The 18,920-nt window shown below is 35.1% G+C and overlaps 1 protein-coding gene across 2 annotated transcripts in view; it reads right to left on the bottom strand.

The window, feature by feature from the left end:
• The window catches only part of CNTN5 (contactin 5), a 1,309,320-nt gene that overhangs the window by 427,729 nt on the left and 862,671 nt on the right, over positions 1-18,920 (bottom strand). For both annotated transcript variants that reach the window (XM_066360732.1, XM_066360733.1), the window contains one exon: positions 10,514-10,609. In XM_066360732.1, the coding sequence (XP_066216829.1) occupies positions 10,514-10,609 (96 nt within the window). The remainder of the gene's footprint in view (positions 1-10,513; positions 10,610-18,920) is intronic.

Genomic DNA, 18,920 nt, shown 5'->3' with positions numbered 1-18,920 from the left:
ACTGAAAAAGAAGGATGAAAGAGTGACTAGAAAATATATCTGCTCTTCCTGCTCCACATACAACTTCCACTACAAAGGACTAAGAAAATCCAACAATTTGAAGTTCAGAGGTTTGGCAAAGGGTAATACAAAATAGGACATGAGTGACTTAGAAGAGAGCTTCTGAACTAGTGCACAGATTAGTAGATGAGGTTAAGTTACCTGGTTTCACTCTTTTTGGAGGGCATTTTGACAATATTTATCAACAAAATTACTGCTGATTCTTTCAAAAGGAAATTTCAACTCCAGGAATTTAGTGGAAAGAAATAATTTAGAATATACATGGATATCTATTAATGTTTATTGCAAAGCTCTTTATAATAACAATAAATCTTTAAACAACTCAAATATTTGAAATCAGGTTAAATACATTATATTATTTTCCTGGAACACTCTGCAGTCATCAAAATAAAATTGTAGTTTAAATAATTGTTGACATGCAATGATGTTTGCAATATATTTCTTATTGAAAAAATCTAATCCTTATGCCCTAAGGTAAGTGTTGAATAAAATGAACTTCCATTCATTTAGAATGGTGTTAGCTAAGTAACACGCTTGGAAGAACTGAGAAAACAGTCACTCAAATCATCTTCTGTAGGGCTTAGTTTCCTTGTGGAACCCTAACTGAGAATGGCCAGCTTCAATGCACTATGCCCAAGAGATACTTTTAAGGAATCTGAAGAATATCAGGTTGTTATTGAATTATTAGTCTTTTTACAATTTATAAAAGAAATGTGTATATATGTATATTTGAATGTCATTTAACAACAGAGATATATTCTGAGAAATGCATTGTTCAGCATTTTTTTTCTTGTGCTAACATCATAGAGTGTACTTGATATAGTAGACCAGGGGTCCCCAAACTTTTTACACAGGGGGCCAGTTCAGACCATTGGAGGGCCGGACTATAAAAAAAAAACTATGAATAAATCCCTATGCACACTGCACACATCTTATTTTAAAGTAAAAAAAAACAAAACGGGAACAAATACAATATTTAAAATAAAGAACAAATAAATTTAAATTAACAAACTGACCAGTATTTCAGTGGGAACTATGCTCCTCTCACTGACCACCAATGAAAGAGGTGCCCCTTCTGGAAGTGTGGCAGGGGCCAGATAAATGGCCTCAGGGGGCTGCATGTGGCCCATGGGCCGTAGTTTGGGGACCCCTATAGTAGACAGTTAGACATGAGCAGAGTAGGTACAGAAAGTCACCTGGGCAGAAAGCCCCAGGTACCTAGAAACACGTAGAACTGGGAGGACAAGTATTATAGGATGGGACCTCACTCCTAGGGTCACCTTTCCTCCCCTCACATATTGCTGATCATGTGTTTAGATCTCCTGACCTTTCATATTGCAGGTCACATGATTAAGGCCCCTCCCTGGCCTTCCCTCCCCTGGCATATATACTGCTCATGTGGTAGACCCCCTTAGAGGAGTAGCAAATGGGCAGAAGAAAGCCTCAAATGACTCCCATACAAGCCTTTACACAACTGCTCCCATAAACATTAAGCCCCCAGCGAAATGACGTACTGACCCACATCAAATAATCTTAGGAACAAACCCTCAGGTCTGTTGACCACAGAAATGGAGTTTTCCTCAAACTAGAGATAACATCTAGGTCTCTGTTGTGTTTCAGTTACAGGCGCAGAAAAGTAGGTCTCTTCCTGAGTTTCCTGGGTCTCTCCCATGTATACAGGAGATATGCATGTTATTATATAAAGAGAGAAGCATTCATGAAGAATTAGGAAGAAATAACCTCATCAAGAAAGCCTCTTGCCTGACCAGGTGGTGGCACAGTGGATAGAACATTGGACTGGGATGCAGAGGACCCATGTTTGAAACCCGAGCTTGCCAGCTTGAGTGCAGATTCTTCTGGCTTGAGCACGGGGTCACTGGCTAGAGTGTGGGATTATAGACATGACCTCATGGTCCCTGGCTTGAGCTCAAAGGTTGCTGGCTTGAGGCCCAAGGTCACTGGCTTGAGCGAGGGGTCACTTGCTCTGCTGTAGCTCCCTGGTCAAAGCATAGGACTGGGAAGAGAATTTTGGTTTGTTGCCTGTTTCTTTATGAAGTATGAGATAGAAGTGAATTTTATGTAGTTATTTGGAAAAAAATTCAAAAGCTTGAATGAGAAGTACATGAAATGCAAATGCTACTGTTCTTAAATAACACTTTACCACAACACAGGCACCATCATTCATTTTTGTATAGTCTATGACTACTTTCACTCTACAGAATCAGAGCTGAGTAACTATGGCAGAGTTCATATGGCCCACCAAGTCAGAAGTATTCATTATTTGGCCATTTACAGAAAAACTTTGCTGACACCTGATTGAGCTGATTGAGAAGAATTTAACTTTGAGGAGATTGTACTTACTTCAGTGAATTAAATACAACAAAGACTAGTACCATTTTTTGGAGATGAAAGCAAAGAATTGGACTTTGATGTTGTTGATTCTGTTATTTTCTGTGCTAATCAATCTTCATTTTAAGCCAGCACTTGCTATTTTTTTCCTTTGTTTTTTTTGTTTTTTGTTTTTTTGGTTTTTTTTTTTGGAAACGATGTGATTGTTGTCTATTTCTCTCAAAGATCAATTGTAATATTCCATTACCTGAAACCTCTGGAAAGAATAATACCAATATATCATTTTAAAGTTTGTACAAGTTCAAGGTTCTATTAGGCCCATTTCTCACAGGTAGAAACTGAGGCTAGGATAACTTTTATCCCTTGTCATCTGAAACACTATTTGATCAAGTAGTATAACTGGGATTCAGACTCAACTTTCTGACTCCACTATGTGTGTGCTTCTTTTGAACACCTTCCTTTATTGGGTCAGAGTGAATGAGAAAATATTTCCTCTCATATACTACAGCATATGAGAAGCAGGAAGTATTAAAAATTTCAGGAAATGTGAGGCCTTTTAATTTATAATTTTATCAATTCAATATATTTGGGCTGCACTTTACTATACTAATTTTACTAGTTGTTCAACTGCTTTGCCGAAAGCCAATGAAAGTGGGTATTCATATCAACATAACATGAGAGCACCAGTTATTCCAAGTAATGTGAGTTAATAACCCAAGGAGTAAGCAGCTTGCTTTCCTGGCTCACTATTTCCACATTCTCCTGTGTAGACTATCTCATAATAAGAGGAAAAAATAGATTATTTTAAAGGAGTTGAAAATATGTGGTCAAATCTAATTAAACAACCAATGATAATTAAATAAACCTGAGCAGAAATGTAGAAATCTATGTGGAAATCTCAAAGAAATATAAGAAGTAAAAAGCAGGTTATTTCAATGGTCTAAATCATTTTTCATCTTCTCTATCCTAAAACAAACTACAGGTTGAAGTGTTTGCTTTGTGATATTTGGCTTTTCATGCTTAAATGTTGTCAAATATAGTTAAAAATCAAAAACTTCAAAATACATTGAGTTTTCCTTTTCAGTGACATCCAGAGAATACATTAAAACAAAGTGCAGCTCAAAAAAAAAAGTTTAAAGGCATATACTTTAAAAATGGTTTGGGTAAATTATTTTCTTTTTTTTTTAATTAAGTGAGAGATGGAGAGGCAGCAGAGACAGACTTTTGCATGTGTCCCCACTGGTATTCACATGGCAAGCCCAGTAGGGGTGATGCTCTGTACATCTGAGCAGTTGCCTCATTGCTGACAACAGAGCTATTTTAGCACCTGAGGCGAGGTCATGGAGCCATCTTCAGTGCCCAGGGCCAACTTTCTCAAACCATTCGAGCCATGACTGTGGGAGGAGAAGAGAGAGAGAGAGAGGCAGGGGAGGGGTGGAGAAACAAATGTTTGCTTCTTTTATGTGCCCTGACATGGAATTGAACCTAGGACTTCCACATGCCAGGCTGGTGCTCTACTGCTGAACCAACTGTGCAGGGCCACTTTGTGAAGATTTTAAAAGAAAGAAGGTAAAGGGATTAGCATAATAACATATATACACAACACTTCGTAACAGAAGAGACAGTGTGGAAAGGGAGGTGGAGGTGGACAGCGGTGTGGGGAATGAGGATGGATAAAGATTTTGCTTGGGGCAGAGGGTGCACAATGCAGTGTGCAGATGGTGTTTTGTTGAGCTGTGTAATTGAAACTTGCATGGTTTTGTGGGCCAATGTCATCCTAATAAATTCAATTTATAATTTTAAAAAAATGTCAAAATTTATCTGTTGATAAGCACCAAGTTCAGACTATTAAGCAATCAGTTACAGCTATTGTTACAAAAGTTTTACCATATAGCACAATGGGTTAAAACAGTCATTTCCTTTGTAATTTAAGAGTATAAAATTTGTATTATTTATTTTACCTACATAGAAAAACATGCATAATAAAAATAAATAATTTCTTTATTTCCCTATAATTTCATTCACTATTCTTGTATGCTCACGTATCCTGTCTGGCTTCTAAACAATTGTTTAAATAGAGACATAATCACTGCATTATTCTGTTGATACTTGGTAAAAATAATAAGCTTTCTACATATACATCATTTACTTTCAAATATTGTTTCCACATTTAATTTTGGTAGTGCTGCATGTTCAATTCAGTTAACAGCTTGAACAGGTCAACAAAAATAAATGAGGAAATTATTTATTTGAATTGATGTAATAAATATATTGACTAGTGGCTTATGCATAAACAAAATAAGAATTTTCAATAAAATTTCTGAATAATGTTTTGGAAAGACCATTTGATATTGTCAAATTACACAGGCCTGAGTCATTGTGATTTTATTTATTAACTGTAGGACTTTAGACAAGTTTCTTTCAGAGCTTCAATATCCTCATTTATAAAATGTAGGTAATAGTAATAAACTTAATAAAGTAGGAGTAAAAATGAAATAAGATACTATATGGAAAATGAAAATATTGGTTTTCTTTTCTTCACCTAATGAGATGGCTGACTTGAGTCAGAACTTAATAATGGAATTCTCTGTGCCCTAATCATTTAACCTAAGTCCAATTGATTACAACATTTTTTAAGTAAGAAAAATTATAACCATAATGACAAATGAATTTATTACTTCTAAAGTTGCAAAGTGAATGTACAAATCTTGTAAAAGTTGTGGATTTTATAAATTTAATAAAGGGAAATGTGGAAAATGGTTGCAATAATTAGAACATAGTTACTAAAAAAATAAAATAAAATCAAGTAACCAGTAACTACAAAATTGTGGACAATACATAATTTGATTTATAAGGATTTGAAATAAAATATTTAAGAAAGACCTTGGGAAAATTGTTGAACTCCTCAAATATTTTTGGGAAAAATTATTTTTTGTGATATTGGTATAACAACTGAAGCATGGGATTATTATGCTATATAAGTATTTTGTAGGCAAAGGGGTACAAAATACTTCTTGAGTGGTTTTTTCCTGTTACTGAATTTTAGTTATGAGATTTAGATTTTGTGATGTAAAATTTTATCTTTTAAGAAAAAAAAATCAAATGCTTATTTTCATCTTTGTACAGTTTTGGTTACCATTTTATATAGATCTTCTCTAAGAGAATACTTTCTGGTACCATCTATTCTAGGATGAAGGAGCCCCTGAAGACAGCTATGATACCTGGTGTCTTTTCACTTAACTGCCGGGGTCATTTTTCCTTTCAGTGATCCTTTACCATCACAAACCCTCAGATTCACATTTCCAAATGCCACTCATCTTCGTAAGTGCCTTGTCAGTCTGATGACAACTAAGCCTTGCCAATTGCTAATTAATGTTAGCAGGTAATAATTTAAGGTGTCACCTCTCTCATAAGCATTTGCATTTTAAAGAGGATTCTTGAAGACAGATCTTCAAGACAAATTAATTTAGTACTTATTATGCTCTATGCATTGGGATAATTGCTTTACATAAACTACCTCTTTTTTATTTTTTATTTTTTAAGAGAAAGAGAGAAAGAGAAGAGAGAAGAAAGAGATAAAGACAGACAGGAAGGGAGAGAGATGAGAAGCATCAACTCGTCATTACATCACTTTTGTTGTTCATTGATTGCTTCCCCAGCTGAGCCAGTGACCCCATGCTCAAGCCCATGACCTTGGGCTCAAGCCAGTGACCTTGGGCTTCTAGCCATTAACTTTGGGCCTCTAGCCAGCAACCACTGGGCTGAAGCCAACAACCATGAGTTCATGTCTATGATCCCACACTCAAGCTGGTAAACCCACATTCAAGCCAGATAAACTGTCCTTAAGCTGGTGACCTCAGGGTTTTGAACCTGGGTCCTCAGTGTTCCAGTCTGATGCTCTACCCACTGCGCCACCACCAGTCAGGCTACATAAGCTATCCCTTAATTCTTACAACAATATTTTGAGGTAGTTTTTATCATTCCCTCTTTATAGAAAAGATAAAGCTTAGCTTAACAAATAAAGCCAATAGTAAGTATCAGAATCAGGACAGGAATCCCTGGTTATCTGAGTGCAAATTCCAGGTAAAATAGTATAGTATAGTAAGGTATAGTATAGTATAGTATAGTATAGTATAGTATAGTATAGTATAGTATAGAATTTGGAAGCAGAAACTATGTAGTAGCCTTCATCACATTGTTTAGGGGGCCACCAACTTATATTCTCTGGATTGGCTTATGTACACAAAATCTGGTTCTACAATAAATTTGGGGCTGGCAAACTTGTCTGCCTGTTTAAAATTAGGTTGAGGTATAAATGTTTTCTTTCTAAACTTAGATTCATCATCAAACCAACAAATGTTACAATAATCTCTAATTCTTAGATATTTTGCAAGAATTACATGATAGGCTTATATAAAAATGTGATTGTTATATTGTAATGTTTAATAGTCATGTATATTTTTAAGTAGAACCTAATACTTTATACAAAATTTTAAGTCCTACTTCAACTTATAATTCTGAGATTAATGGTTCTGCCCATATTAGGACCAAAACTTATTGAAAGTAAAATAGTAATTACTGATTTTTTTCTTAAAAGTACCTGTGGTGATAATCTCTAAACCATAAAATAATTTTTATATGTTAATAGGTTTTATACATTTTCACACAGATTTTCTTCACAGTATAACCTTGAATTTCAAAATCACCAAACTGACAGAGCTGTTTTTTGTGACAACCAAAATAATTTTGAGCAGATGTGATTAAAACTTTAGGAAAGTATACTTATTTCTCGGTAGATGAATAACTACTTTAATATCCAATCAAGATGCCTTCATTCACAGATGTTACAGTCAGGAATTAATAAGATCTCTTGGAAAGTAAACAGAAAAATTTAGCAAATAAGTCAGTCCTAGCTTTTGCTTTTATTCACCAAAAAAAAAAAATGTGCACTGTACATTTATTTGTAGTAATGAGAAATAGAGTTTTGGGCTATTTCTTAATATTATTTAATCTTCTTTGATGTATAAACTATTTATAATTTCATATAGTTACCACTGAATCACAGTAGCTACTTTACTTTGAAATTATAATATTTTAATATGATATTAGGTGACCCAAATATCTGTCATAAACATGAATTGTAATAAATTAACATCAGGAGGCTGATAGGAACTAACACCCTGTAAAACAACTGCTAGAATAAGCACATTCCATCAGTTATTTCACATGCAGTAAATGGATACTTACTAAGTGTCAGGTACTGTGTGTGCTAAGTATTGGGGATATAAATAGGGTACGGCAAGTTTTGTACCCTTAAAGAATATACTAGGGAAGATAAAAATATTAGTAAACTTTTATTTCCAACATTATATTTTACATAATAAAATTCTGATAAAATTAAACTACTTACAACTTTAAAGAAAGAAGTAAACAAGATTGTAAAACAAAATATAATCATATAAGAGTTAAAAAGATATGCAATGATGAGATGATAATTTATATGACTTTAAATAAGACAGAAATTTGGGTTTTAAATTTCTAGTATGTACATGTTCTTTACACATTTTACAATATACCTCACCTCACCAAAACAAAGGCCATTGCTGAGCTCATAGCTATTTGGTGCCAGAGCAGGAGTCAAACCCAATGCCACTTTCAATGAGCAGTCTGGATTATCCTCTCCACACTTACTCTGCCTTTGTGTGTGTGTGTGTGTGTGTGTGTGTGTGTGTGTGTGTGTGTGTGTGTGTGTGTGACAGAGACAGAGAGAGGGACAGATAGAGATAGATAGACAGGAAGGGAGAGAGATGAGAAGCATCAATTCTTTGTTGCAGCATCTTAGTTGTTCATTGACTGCTTTCTCATATGTGCCTCGACCAGGGGGCTACAGCAGACTGAGTGACCCCTTGCTCAAGCCAGTGACCTTGGACTCTAGCTGGTGAGCTTTGCTCATATCAGCTGAGCCCACGCTCAAGCTGGTGACATCATAATCTTGAACCTAGGTCCTCTGCATCCCAGTCCGATGCTCTATCCACTGCGTAACCACTTGGTCAGGCCGGGAAGCCATTATCCTTAAGGAATTTGCAAATTTCACTTTAAGCCAGAATCTTAAAGAAATGTTCACAAAGCTAAAGATACATATACAGTATCAGATTTGGCTGCTCAGAGATAACTATTCATCTGATGTTTGACATTGGCTTGGATGCTGAGCTGCTCCTGTTATATTGTCATGCAGGTGTCCCCTAAAACCTTGGTTAGATAACACTGATGTCTGACTAATTATTTGACATAACACTCCCGAATAAGTACTTAGTAGAATACAACCTGTTCTGCAATCTTAAATTATATAATCAGTCTAATATTTCTTATGACATATCTACAGTAGCAATCATGTGGCTTTACACTTATAGTCTCAATCTGAGATCATACACTTATTTAACCAACTATTAATATGTATTCTTCTCTTACCCTTGCTATTTATGCAACTCATTATAATATTTCTTTCCCACAGGAAATTTTTTCTATGTAGTTTTCTTTGCAAATTGGATATTTTTGTTTCTGTATCATCCTCTGCCATATCACTATTTTTACACCGGTTTTAACAGCCTTGCAATATTAATTATATGTCAGAGAATTTTGCTCCTTTCCCTCAGGAGTCACTTTATGTTGTTAATTCCTGTCAGCCTGCTTTCATCCTCTACAGAGTCTGCTGCTTTCTCTTTCTCCTCCTCCTCAGCCTCCTTCTATTTATCTCTAACCGTTATGCATCTAATATTGCTCTTCAAAAACAAAATCTGTCTAATAACCCATTAGACATAACATGTTTATGCTATAAGATTTTCCTAACCTATTAATTTTTTTCTCTTATCTATAAAAAAAAAGCTAAAACACACGTAACCTTGAAAGCATCTATGTAGATGTCGAGTCACACGAAGGTAAGACTAGATATGTTTGCTGTGAAGTCCCCAACTGATCACAGAAGGACTGTAGACTGAAGGACATAGAAGTATTACGTGGGTACAAGTCAGAAATTATTACTAATAGTAATTTCAAAATCAAAACTATTTAAAAATATTTCCTCTTTGAAATGGAATGTACTTTTCTCTCAATTAAAAGAAGTTAAGAGGAGGATAAGATAAAGGTGAGAAACTAAGAAAATCAAATGAGGTCCTATTGTGATTTATGATAAGAATTATCTATGGAAGGACAGAACTGAGCCTCTTTATTGCACTAATAATAAAACCTAGAACCAAGTGTGGCTTTCACTCTAAACAAAAACAAGAAAGAGTATTAAGATTCCAGGACCCTCGATTCCATTTCCAGTTGTTAACTCTAAGGTTTTCATTATTTTTTCAGATAGAAATAGACATTGATTCTCTCTCTCTCTCTCTCTCTCTCTCTCTCTCAGCCTCTCTCCCTCTCTCCATATGATGCTGGACAGTCTTATATTGTATTATAGGAAAACTATACTGAGACACAAAGAAGTACTCATTTTAAAGTATAGGACTCAAACAAAATCAGTATAATATATAATTAGCTATGAGTTAGCAATTTACTATTATGTTACTTCAAACTCCATAAAGTACTTACCTATTACCATGGCTTTTACAAGACTTCAGGTAGCCAAACAATGATAAGTAAATTATAGTTTTGTTTGAAAATCATAAAAAATATTTCTTAGCAGTTTTTGTTACAGTGTGATAAACATCATAAGCAGCCCCTTTTCCACTTTATCTTCTGAAACAAGATACACGTTGGTATTCAGTTAACTCAATTCTAACACTCCAAATAATTTTGAAAGGTTTTTAATCTCTCATAGTATCACTTTCCTTGTGCTCCAGACAATACATCCCTCACTGGTGGCAGGCAGAGAAATAACCACAACAGTCAAAAGTTTGAATGGCAATAAAACAATCTTCCAGCTCCGTCCCTTGTCCAGCGATATCTAGAGCACATGATCTTTAATTACACACCTGGCACTCTGATACACTTCAAGAAAACCATGCACATTTCCCTTGGAAGGCTCCCCAGTCAATTCTCAGTCTAACAGAATGAGCATATAGTAAAAGAGAGCACAGCAATACAGAATGGGATCCTACCGTACCTGGTGAATGAGGCGGAGGAGAGCACATCAGAACAACCCCCTGGCCTTCCCTCACAGAGACGGCGCTTCTCGTCCGGCCACTAAAATTTCCCAGATCTGTCAACATAACATAACATTTAGATGCAAAGCATCAAGGACTTTAAAGAGTTACTACTTTTGTATCTTGTACTTACTTGTCTCTCATTATCCCGATAAGGTTTCTTCTTGTTTGTTAAGTCCTGATAGGAGGGCCTTAAAAATAAATCTATGCCAACTGATTTTAAATACCATGAATTTCAGATGATATGCACACTCTTTATGCATAGTTACATACAAGCTGCCAGTGTTGGAAGGTATTAGACAACACATTCACCACATATTAAGTAGGTATTTTATTTCTTTATAATATTTCTTCCATATTGATTTTTATATTTCCAATAAAACTCATTCATGCACACCGAGAAAAGAAATAGTAGTGGTTAGAAGGACTTCTGTCCAACCACCTGCCCCATTTTATGTCATGCTAGCAGAGACTTGTGTGTGCTAGCAAAATGTAATGAGGATATAAAAATGTTCTTTTTCTATAAATGTGAGTGAATAAGTCATGTTACTTTCATTTTATAGAAGCCTGGAATGGCCGGCATGAATTAATTATACTCATCTATTTTGATTGCTCTGGGAGTGTGACAGCGATCAAAATCCTCCCTAATATGTCTGAAGGGTTATACCATTAACTGGGGTTCAATTGTCTTCCCTTATATTATGTCACAGTTCCACAATTTCAAATCCATTCCTAAAAAATAAAGTGATATAAAAATTATCTGTATTATTTGTATGTCTAATATTGTTTATGAATACAGTCAGAGCTACGTAGATCAAAGGCATGATGTTGAGAAAAGTTTCTCAGAAATTGTAGAAGTTTAGCATTTTTATAAATAAACACTGTTCCAGAATTTTCAGTCTGTAAGAACATGTTCCCATGGTGAGAAATGCTCTTTGAAAGTGTTCTGCACTTCCTTTCATTATTCATCCATTTAAAAACAGACTGTTGGAAACTTCACATATTTCATAGTAACATAATACATTGCTCAGTTTTAGAGTAATACAATGTAGACCCTCAAGTTTAATGTCTGTTAATATGACAAATACTGAAAATAAGCATTTAAGAAAACATATTAAATGAATATGAAAAAGATAAATCACTAACTTTAATATTCTAAGAAGGATCCTAACCTTACTTTTTGTGAGAGATGGTTAAAAATTCACCTATATGGTCAATTTATAATCAAATATTCTTAAACACATTCAAAATCATAAAGGACTAATAAATAGTAAAAGCATAATGCCAAATAAACAGTCAGAGGTATTCATAAAGAAAGTATTTCATTAAAAATAGTTATGTATTTTCTGAAGTATCAAGACAAGAGAAAGAATTGTCCTAATTCTACATTATATATATATATGTATTTTTAATTTAAAAACATACATACTAACTTCTAGTAAAAATCAAATTCATTCATTTTCAAATCTCTGTGACTCATGGGTTTAAATTCATGTGGATTGATCCTTAGAGATAGAAGCTGTCTTCTTTCCAACAAACGATCTCAAGATGAAAACAAAGCGCTGCCCGGTTTCTAATTTGACCTCTTCTGACTACTCCTAAACACAGTGCGGGAACCATGCTGTAAGGCAGTGGTTACAGTAGGGCTGAAATATCTCTAGAGAATATATGGTTTTATGTTCTTCTTTTTATCCTCATTAAATTTATACACTCTGGAAAGCAATTTGGATATCAATTTATTTTAACTGAATTTCTTAAATGATTTCTGAAAACTACATATACTAATAGGTAGCTTCCAATAGTTTTTGTTTTTCTTTCTTTTTTTTTTACTTAATCATTTCAGAGAAGAGAGAGAGAAGGGGAGGAGCAGGAAGCATCAACTCCCATATGTGCCTTGACCAGGCAAGCCCAGGGTTTCAAACCCGTGACCTCAGCATTCCAGGTCGACACTTTATCTACTGCGCCACCACAGGTCAGGCACTTCCAATACTTTTACTACAAGTTTATATTATGCTTATTATGACATTTTAAATCAACCTATTATATAAAATAGTACTAAATTAATGCTTATTTCTGAGAAACTCAAGTATACGCATGGCCTAGAGATTAGACACAAAATAGAAAAGAAAATTATCTAACTATTATGACCTAAATTGTGTTTTAAGATCACAATGACCAAAAGATAACACTCACCCATAATTGCTTTATTTTGCCACAGTTGTGAATACAGGTACAATTCAACATGTCCTCATGAAATGGTCTCAGTGTCATTATTTCCTAGGTACTACAGTACCAGCAGTACAAAGGTAAGTTGATTTTTTTTCAATTGTGAATTGACTGGTTTTATATTGCATAAAGGCATTTAGAGAAACACTAAAAAGAGGTCTGCACCTACATAGAAAAGGTGTTTTTCTCTTTAAATCCTTCTACCTAGAAAAAAAGTAAATTACTTTTATAATGTATATGGTCCATGTGTCACCCAAGATTCTGATAGATCTGAGGCAGAGTAGTTTATGTAAAAATTTATTGGTTGGAGTGGGGATGACAACCAGAGGCTACAGTTGGAGTGAAAATATAGCTGGTTGTTTTTATCTCGTTATGAACAGAAAGTCATTAGTTTCTTTGGAGTACTTATCGGAGAACTTAGTCTAAGTGCTTATCACAGTAGATTTTAATAGATTTCACATTCTAATATGTCAAGGAGACAACTGAAAAGACAGAATATGAACTCTAATGGTTGAGGCTTTTATTACTTTACTATAATTTATAGTAAGGTAAAAAAAAAAAACCACTTGTTTGTTTGTTCTATTTTTTACCTTTGAGGGAAATACTGTGAATGAGTAAAAATAGTAAAATAAGGCAGTAGATAAAGACAAGTATATGATTTCACCTATATGTGGAATCTAATGAACAAGATAAAAGAACAAACAAAATAGAAACAGACTTACAGATATAGAGAACAAACAGACAGCTGTCAGAGGGGATGGGGGTTGGGGGTTGGGTGAAAATAGGCAAAGGGATTATTCAATGAAAAGATACTCATAGACACAACAGTGTGGAGATTGCAGGAAGGAAAGGGGATAGGGGAAGATTAAGGAGGGTAGAGTGAGGATAGATGGTGATGGAGGAAGACCTGACTTGGGATGGTGACACACAATGCGATGTACAGGTGATGTATTGTAGAGTTGTGCACCTGACACTACCTGTATAATTTTATTAACCAATGTTACCTCAATATATTCAACAAAAAGTTTTTTTTTTTAATCTTAAACAAAATTCAGGTTTAAATTATGAACTGAAACAAACCTCTTTCTCAAGTTACAATAAAGCACTTGGACAATAGATAAGGAATAGACTAAAAAAGAAAATCTGTGGTCAGGAATCATAAGGCCCAGGCTACATTCTTTCTCATGCTTGTTGCAAGTTCAGAGGCTCATGCAGAGTTTTTTGTTTGCTTGTTTGTTTGTATTTTTGTTTTTTAGTGAGCAAGATAGAGACAGAGAGACAAACAGGAAGGGAGAGAAATGAGAAACATCAACTCTAGCTGCAGCACTTGAGTTGTTCATTGATTTCTTCCTCATATATGCCTTGACTGGGGACTTCCAGCTGGCCAGTGAGCCCTTGCTCAAGCCAGTGACCTTGGGCTCAAGGCAACAACCTTTGAGCTCAAGCCAGTGGTCATGTCTATGATCCTACACTCAAGCTCGCAACCCCATGCTTAAGCTGGTGAACCTATACTCAAGCTAGCGACCTCAGGATTTCAAATCTACGTTCTCAATCGACTCTGCTACCACCTGGTCGGGCATGTAAAATTTAATAGTAGATCTTTAACTAGAACTTCAGTTCATAAAATTACTACAGCTATTCATCCCGATAAAACATGCAAAGAAAAACAGATATACAACAAATGATGTAATTGAGAGCTTCACATGACAGAACATCTATTTAGGGTGTGTGAACTAAAGCATGTTGACAAAATATAAAACACATTTCTCTAATTTATTTAACAAAATTTTATCAGTGCACACTTCATACCAAACACTGAGGTAGATGCCGGTGATACAGGAAAGCTGTAGAGAAAAGGCATATAGCTGCTTAGGCCACCTATCCTTAGACCCAGCCCAGAGGAGTCTGTGCCACCAAATAAATGGAAGAGCCCAAACCACTAGAGCTTCAGTTTGTCACAGCCATATTTGTGAGTTATCAATACACACCATGCACATTTACCTGTAACATTTCTTGCTGTACCCCTAAATGTAAACTGCAAACACATGAACACCAACACACAAGCACAATACACACACTTTTAGGTTTCCTCCTTCCCCTTCCTTTCCCTTCCTTTCCTTTCCCTTCCTTTCCCTTCCTTTCCCTTCCTTTCCCTTCCTTTCCCTCCCTTTCCCTTCCCTTCCCTTCCCTTCCTTTCCCTTCCTTTCCCTTCCTTTCCCTTCCTTTCCCTTCCTTTCCCTTCCTTTCCCTTCCCTTCCCTTCCCTTCCCTTCCCTCCCCTCCCCTCCCCTCCCCTCCCCTCCCCTCCCCTTACTTTCCCTTCCCTTCCCTTCCCTTTCCTTCCCTTCCTTTCCCTCCTTCCTTCCTTCCTTCCTTTCTTTCATCTTTCTTTCTTTCTTTCTTTCTTTCTTTCTTTCTTTCTTTCTTTCTTTCTTTCTTTCTTTCTTTCTTTCTTTCTTTCTTTCTTTCTTTCTTTCTTTCTTTCTACAAGACATTATAAACATCACAGTGGGTAGTATAGTGGGCTGGCAACTTCGCAAACCAATTGGGAAGGTTTTTCACCCACTGAAATACCTTTAACAATTATAGTATGAGACACACACACATACATACAAACACAACTAAAATATTTCAAAATCCATTCCCTAGAAAGATAAAATATTTTAAACTGTTGGGGAAGGAGTGATAGAGATGGAATGAGAGAGAGAAAGAGATTGCAGGAAACTGGCAAGAAGGAAAGTGCATAAGGTGTTCCGGACACTGAGTTTTTGATCTTATGTATATTAGATACAATAGATTAGTTAATTATTGGGAGAAGAGAAGGAAAGAGAGAAAGGTAAGTGAACTAGAAATATGTACTGAAGTTTATCTGTCTATTGGGCACTAATGTCTTAGTCTTAAGTCTGTTCTAAATAAGTAACAATGTTTGGTTTGTGGAAATGGTGAGTTTGGAAGAAGAAATGGGAGTGGACCACTTACTTTATATTGTACTTGATTATACATTCATTCTGAGGGGTTACTGGTAAGTTTTAGACTGTCTATGATCTAGGAATTCTCTAGTTCTCTAGAGAATTCTCAAGTTAAAAGTACTGTTAATACTGAGAAACTTCATTATGAGCTTTAAACTTCATAAAATTGAGTTTGAATTTTTTTTGTATTTTTCTGAAGTGAGAAGTGGGGAGGCAGAGAGACAGACTCCCACATGTGCCTGACAAGGATCCACCTGGCATGCCCACTAGGGGGTGATGCTCTGCCCATCTGGGGTGTTGCTCCATTTCAACCAGAGCCATTCTAGCACCTGAGGCAGGGGCCATGGAGCTATCCTCAGTGCCTGGGCCAACTTTGCTCCCATGGAGCCTTGGCTGCAGGAGGGGAAGAGAGAGATGGAAAGAAGAGGGGCACAGGTAGAGAAGTAGATGGGTGCTTCTCCTGTGTGCCTTGGCCAGGAATCAAACCCAGGACTTTGACATGCTGGGCTGATGCTCTTCCACTGAGTCAGCAGCCAGGGCTGAGTTTGAATTTTTACAAAAAGTAAAAGAAATTTAAAAAGGCAAAACACTATTTAAGTTTAATTAATCCTAAAGTCTTAGCATCAGATTCATATGTAAGACTGTAAGATTGAGGAACAAAGAGGTTGCTATTGTGGGAGGGGGGGCCTCACCGTTTTAACTTCTATGATTTCTATAAAAACAAATGACAGTTTTTCTAGTACGGATGGTGCCTACTTTATCACTGCAAAGCTGTTGCATATTGAAGTCTTTACTCACCTTTGACATTGGTGCTGTTCATACTATCATCAAGATTATTCATATCATTGTTATATTTTTGTGTCTCATTAAATATCATGTAATAAAAATTGATCAGACCTCATTCAAAAACTATCTTTGACATTGTAAAATGTTAAAACGAGCCTGACCTGAGGTGGTACAGTCCCCTGGATCCAGAATCTACCTGGATAGCTGAGATTGCTGGATCAAAATGCTGAGCTTGCCTGGTCAAGGCACATATAGGAAGCGACTACTACAAAGTGACAGTTCCTGCTCTCCCTCTCTTCTCTTTCTCTCTCTCTCTCTCCTCTCTCTAAAAATCAATAAATAAAATCTAAAAATAAATGAATAAAATGTTAAAACAATTAAGGGAAATACAAGAAAATTGATGAATTATCATCATAGTGGTGACTGGAATACTTTATGCCAGGCATTCTGGAAATTATATAGTAATGTTTTACTGGCAAGTGTAAACTCATAAGCCTGTGATCAATTTGTAAGCAAATAAAAAAGCAGGGTGTACTATCCCTATTATTCATGAAGACACTGGCATTCACTAAGGTTAAATAAGTAGTGAGAATAAAAAATTACAGGAGGCCCTGGCTGGGTAGTTCAATTGATTAGAGTGTCATTCTAATATACCAAGTGTGCAGGTTTGGAGATCCAAGGTCAAGGCACATACAAGAATCAACCGATGAATGCATAAATAACTGGAACAACAATAGATACTTCTTCCCTCCTCTCTCTCTCAAAACAAGAATAATAATAAAAACTTAGAGCTAGTAATAATCTGAGCCTTCAAGATGACAAATTTAGTTGGAACTGGAATGTTTTTAATCTAGAATTATCCTGATATATTTGGAATGTTTCAATCAATGTAATTATATCTTGAAACACATTCCTTTTATGTCATATGAAGTGATGTTACAATTCTTTAAAATATTTGTTATACGTTATCTGTGAGGGTGTATCACATCACTTTTATAAAATGTTAATTATTTAATGAAATTGGTCTTTCAATAATATCAGTTAATTAGAGGTATGTAAAGAATACTTTCCACCTATTACATAAAGGTAAGAATTGAATTAAGATACAAGTGCAGAAGTGGTGAGGTAAATGTACAGGAGAAAATGACAAGTTATAATGAGACTTTCTTCATTCCCATTTTTTCTTTGGTTATTTATAAAAGGTCAAATGAGTAATTCTTGCTATGGCTTGTCATTTTCACTTTACATATTTTTAAACATGAATCATCCAGCCACAGGGTTTGTTAATTATGAGAAAATTAAAGCACACTAGTGTATGTTTGCCTTGAAAGGACAAATTTAACTACTTTATAAGTAAAACAGCAAATTATAATTGCTCTTGTAAAAAGATAAATTATCTAAAGAGTGTGATAAAATGTTATTGATCTTTAGTCATTTCTTTGGTATCTTGATGTATGTATGTTACAAAAAAGTTACTTCTACTGTGAATAATATATGTGGTAAACTAATCTTAAATGTGAAAATTATATATAAATTTTCTTTAACTTATGTGTCAATAGTTTGTGAGTGCTGGCAGAAGTTCTATACAAATTTAACTTAATTTTTTACACTTTGTGCAAATTTATTTAAAAATTTTATTTGCTTGCTTCTAAGTTCAATTTTGTTCCAAACTGAAATCAGTTTTAATTCATTAAAAAGTCTCAGAAAATTTTAAGGCTGAGCATTGGAAATAAAAATATAATAAAAATAAAGAGCATTTATAAAGAATTTGAATACTAGAGACCCATAAAAGGATGTTATTTAGTAAAAGCAACAAGTCATTTGATGCATCAATTTCTAAAACCCATAGACAATCTTATTATTGTCTATCAAACTTTTGGGCTTATCTATCCTCTTTAGTTGTTTTACATTTTATAATATATCATTAGATAATTATTTCCTTGCCTCTATAGAGCCATGATTGCTTACCCATTTCTCCCTTCATTTTATTACTCTGGCCCAACTTCCACCTTGGATAAATTGAACTAGCTACCTGTTTTGCTCTGGAAAAGGTAAGGGGGATAGAGAAAATTATTGACAATGCTGACAAATTTTGTTCTAAATTCATGAGTATGAACCTCAAGCATCCCCTTTGTACAAACATTTATGTATCTTGGAAGAGTTACAATATATTTGATTTAATTTTTATGGAGCCCATTCTCTCTCAATCATTTAGAAAATACTTTTACAACAAGCTCTTGCCTCTTCCTCCACTTCTTCCCTCCCAATTCCTAGGGAAATATAAGTAATCTAAAAACACTTATATAGACTCCACCTACTGGGGAACACTGCAGTGTGTCTCACTGATTTTCCTTCAATAAAATAGTGGTCCTGGCTGTTGGAAGTTC

Source organism: Saccopteryx leptura, chromosome 1 (assembly GCF_036850995.1).
Source record: "Saccopteryx leptura isolate mSacLep1 chromosome 1, mSacLep1_pri_phased_curated, whole genome shotgun sequence".
Taxonomy (NCBI): Eukaryota; Metazoa; Chordata; class Mammalia; order Chiroptera; family Emballonuridae; genus Saccopteryx; species Saccopteryx leptura.
The sequence above is the reverse complement of the archived record's forward strand: the minus strand, read 5'-3'. Positions and strand labels throughout refer to the sequence as shown.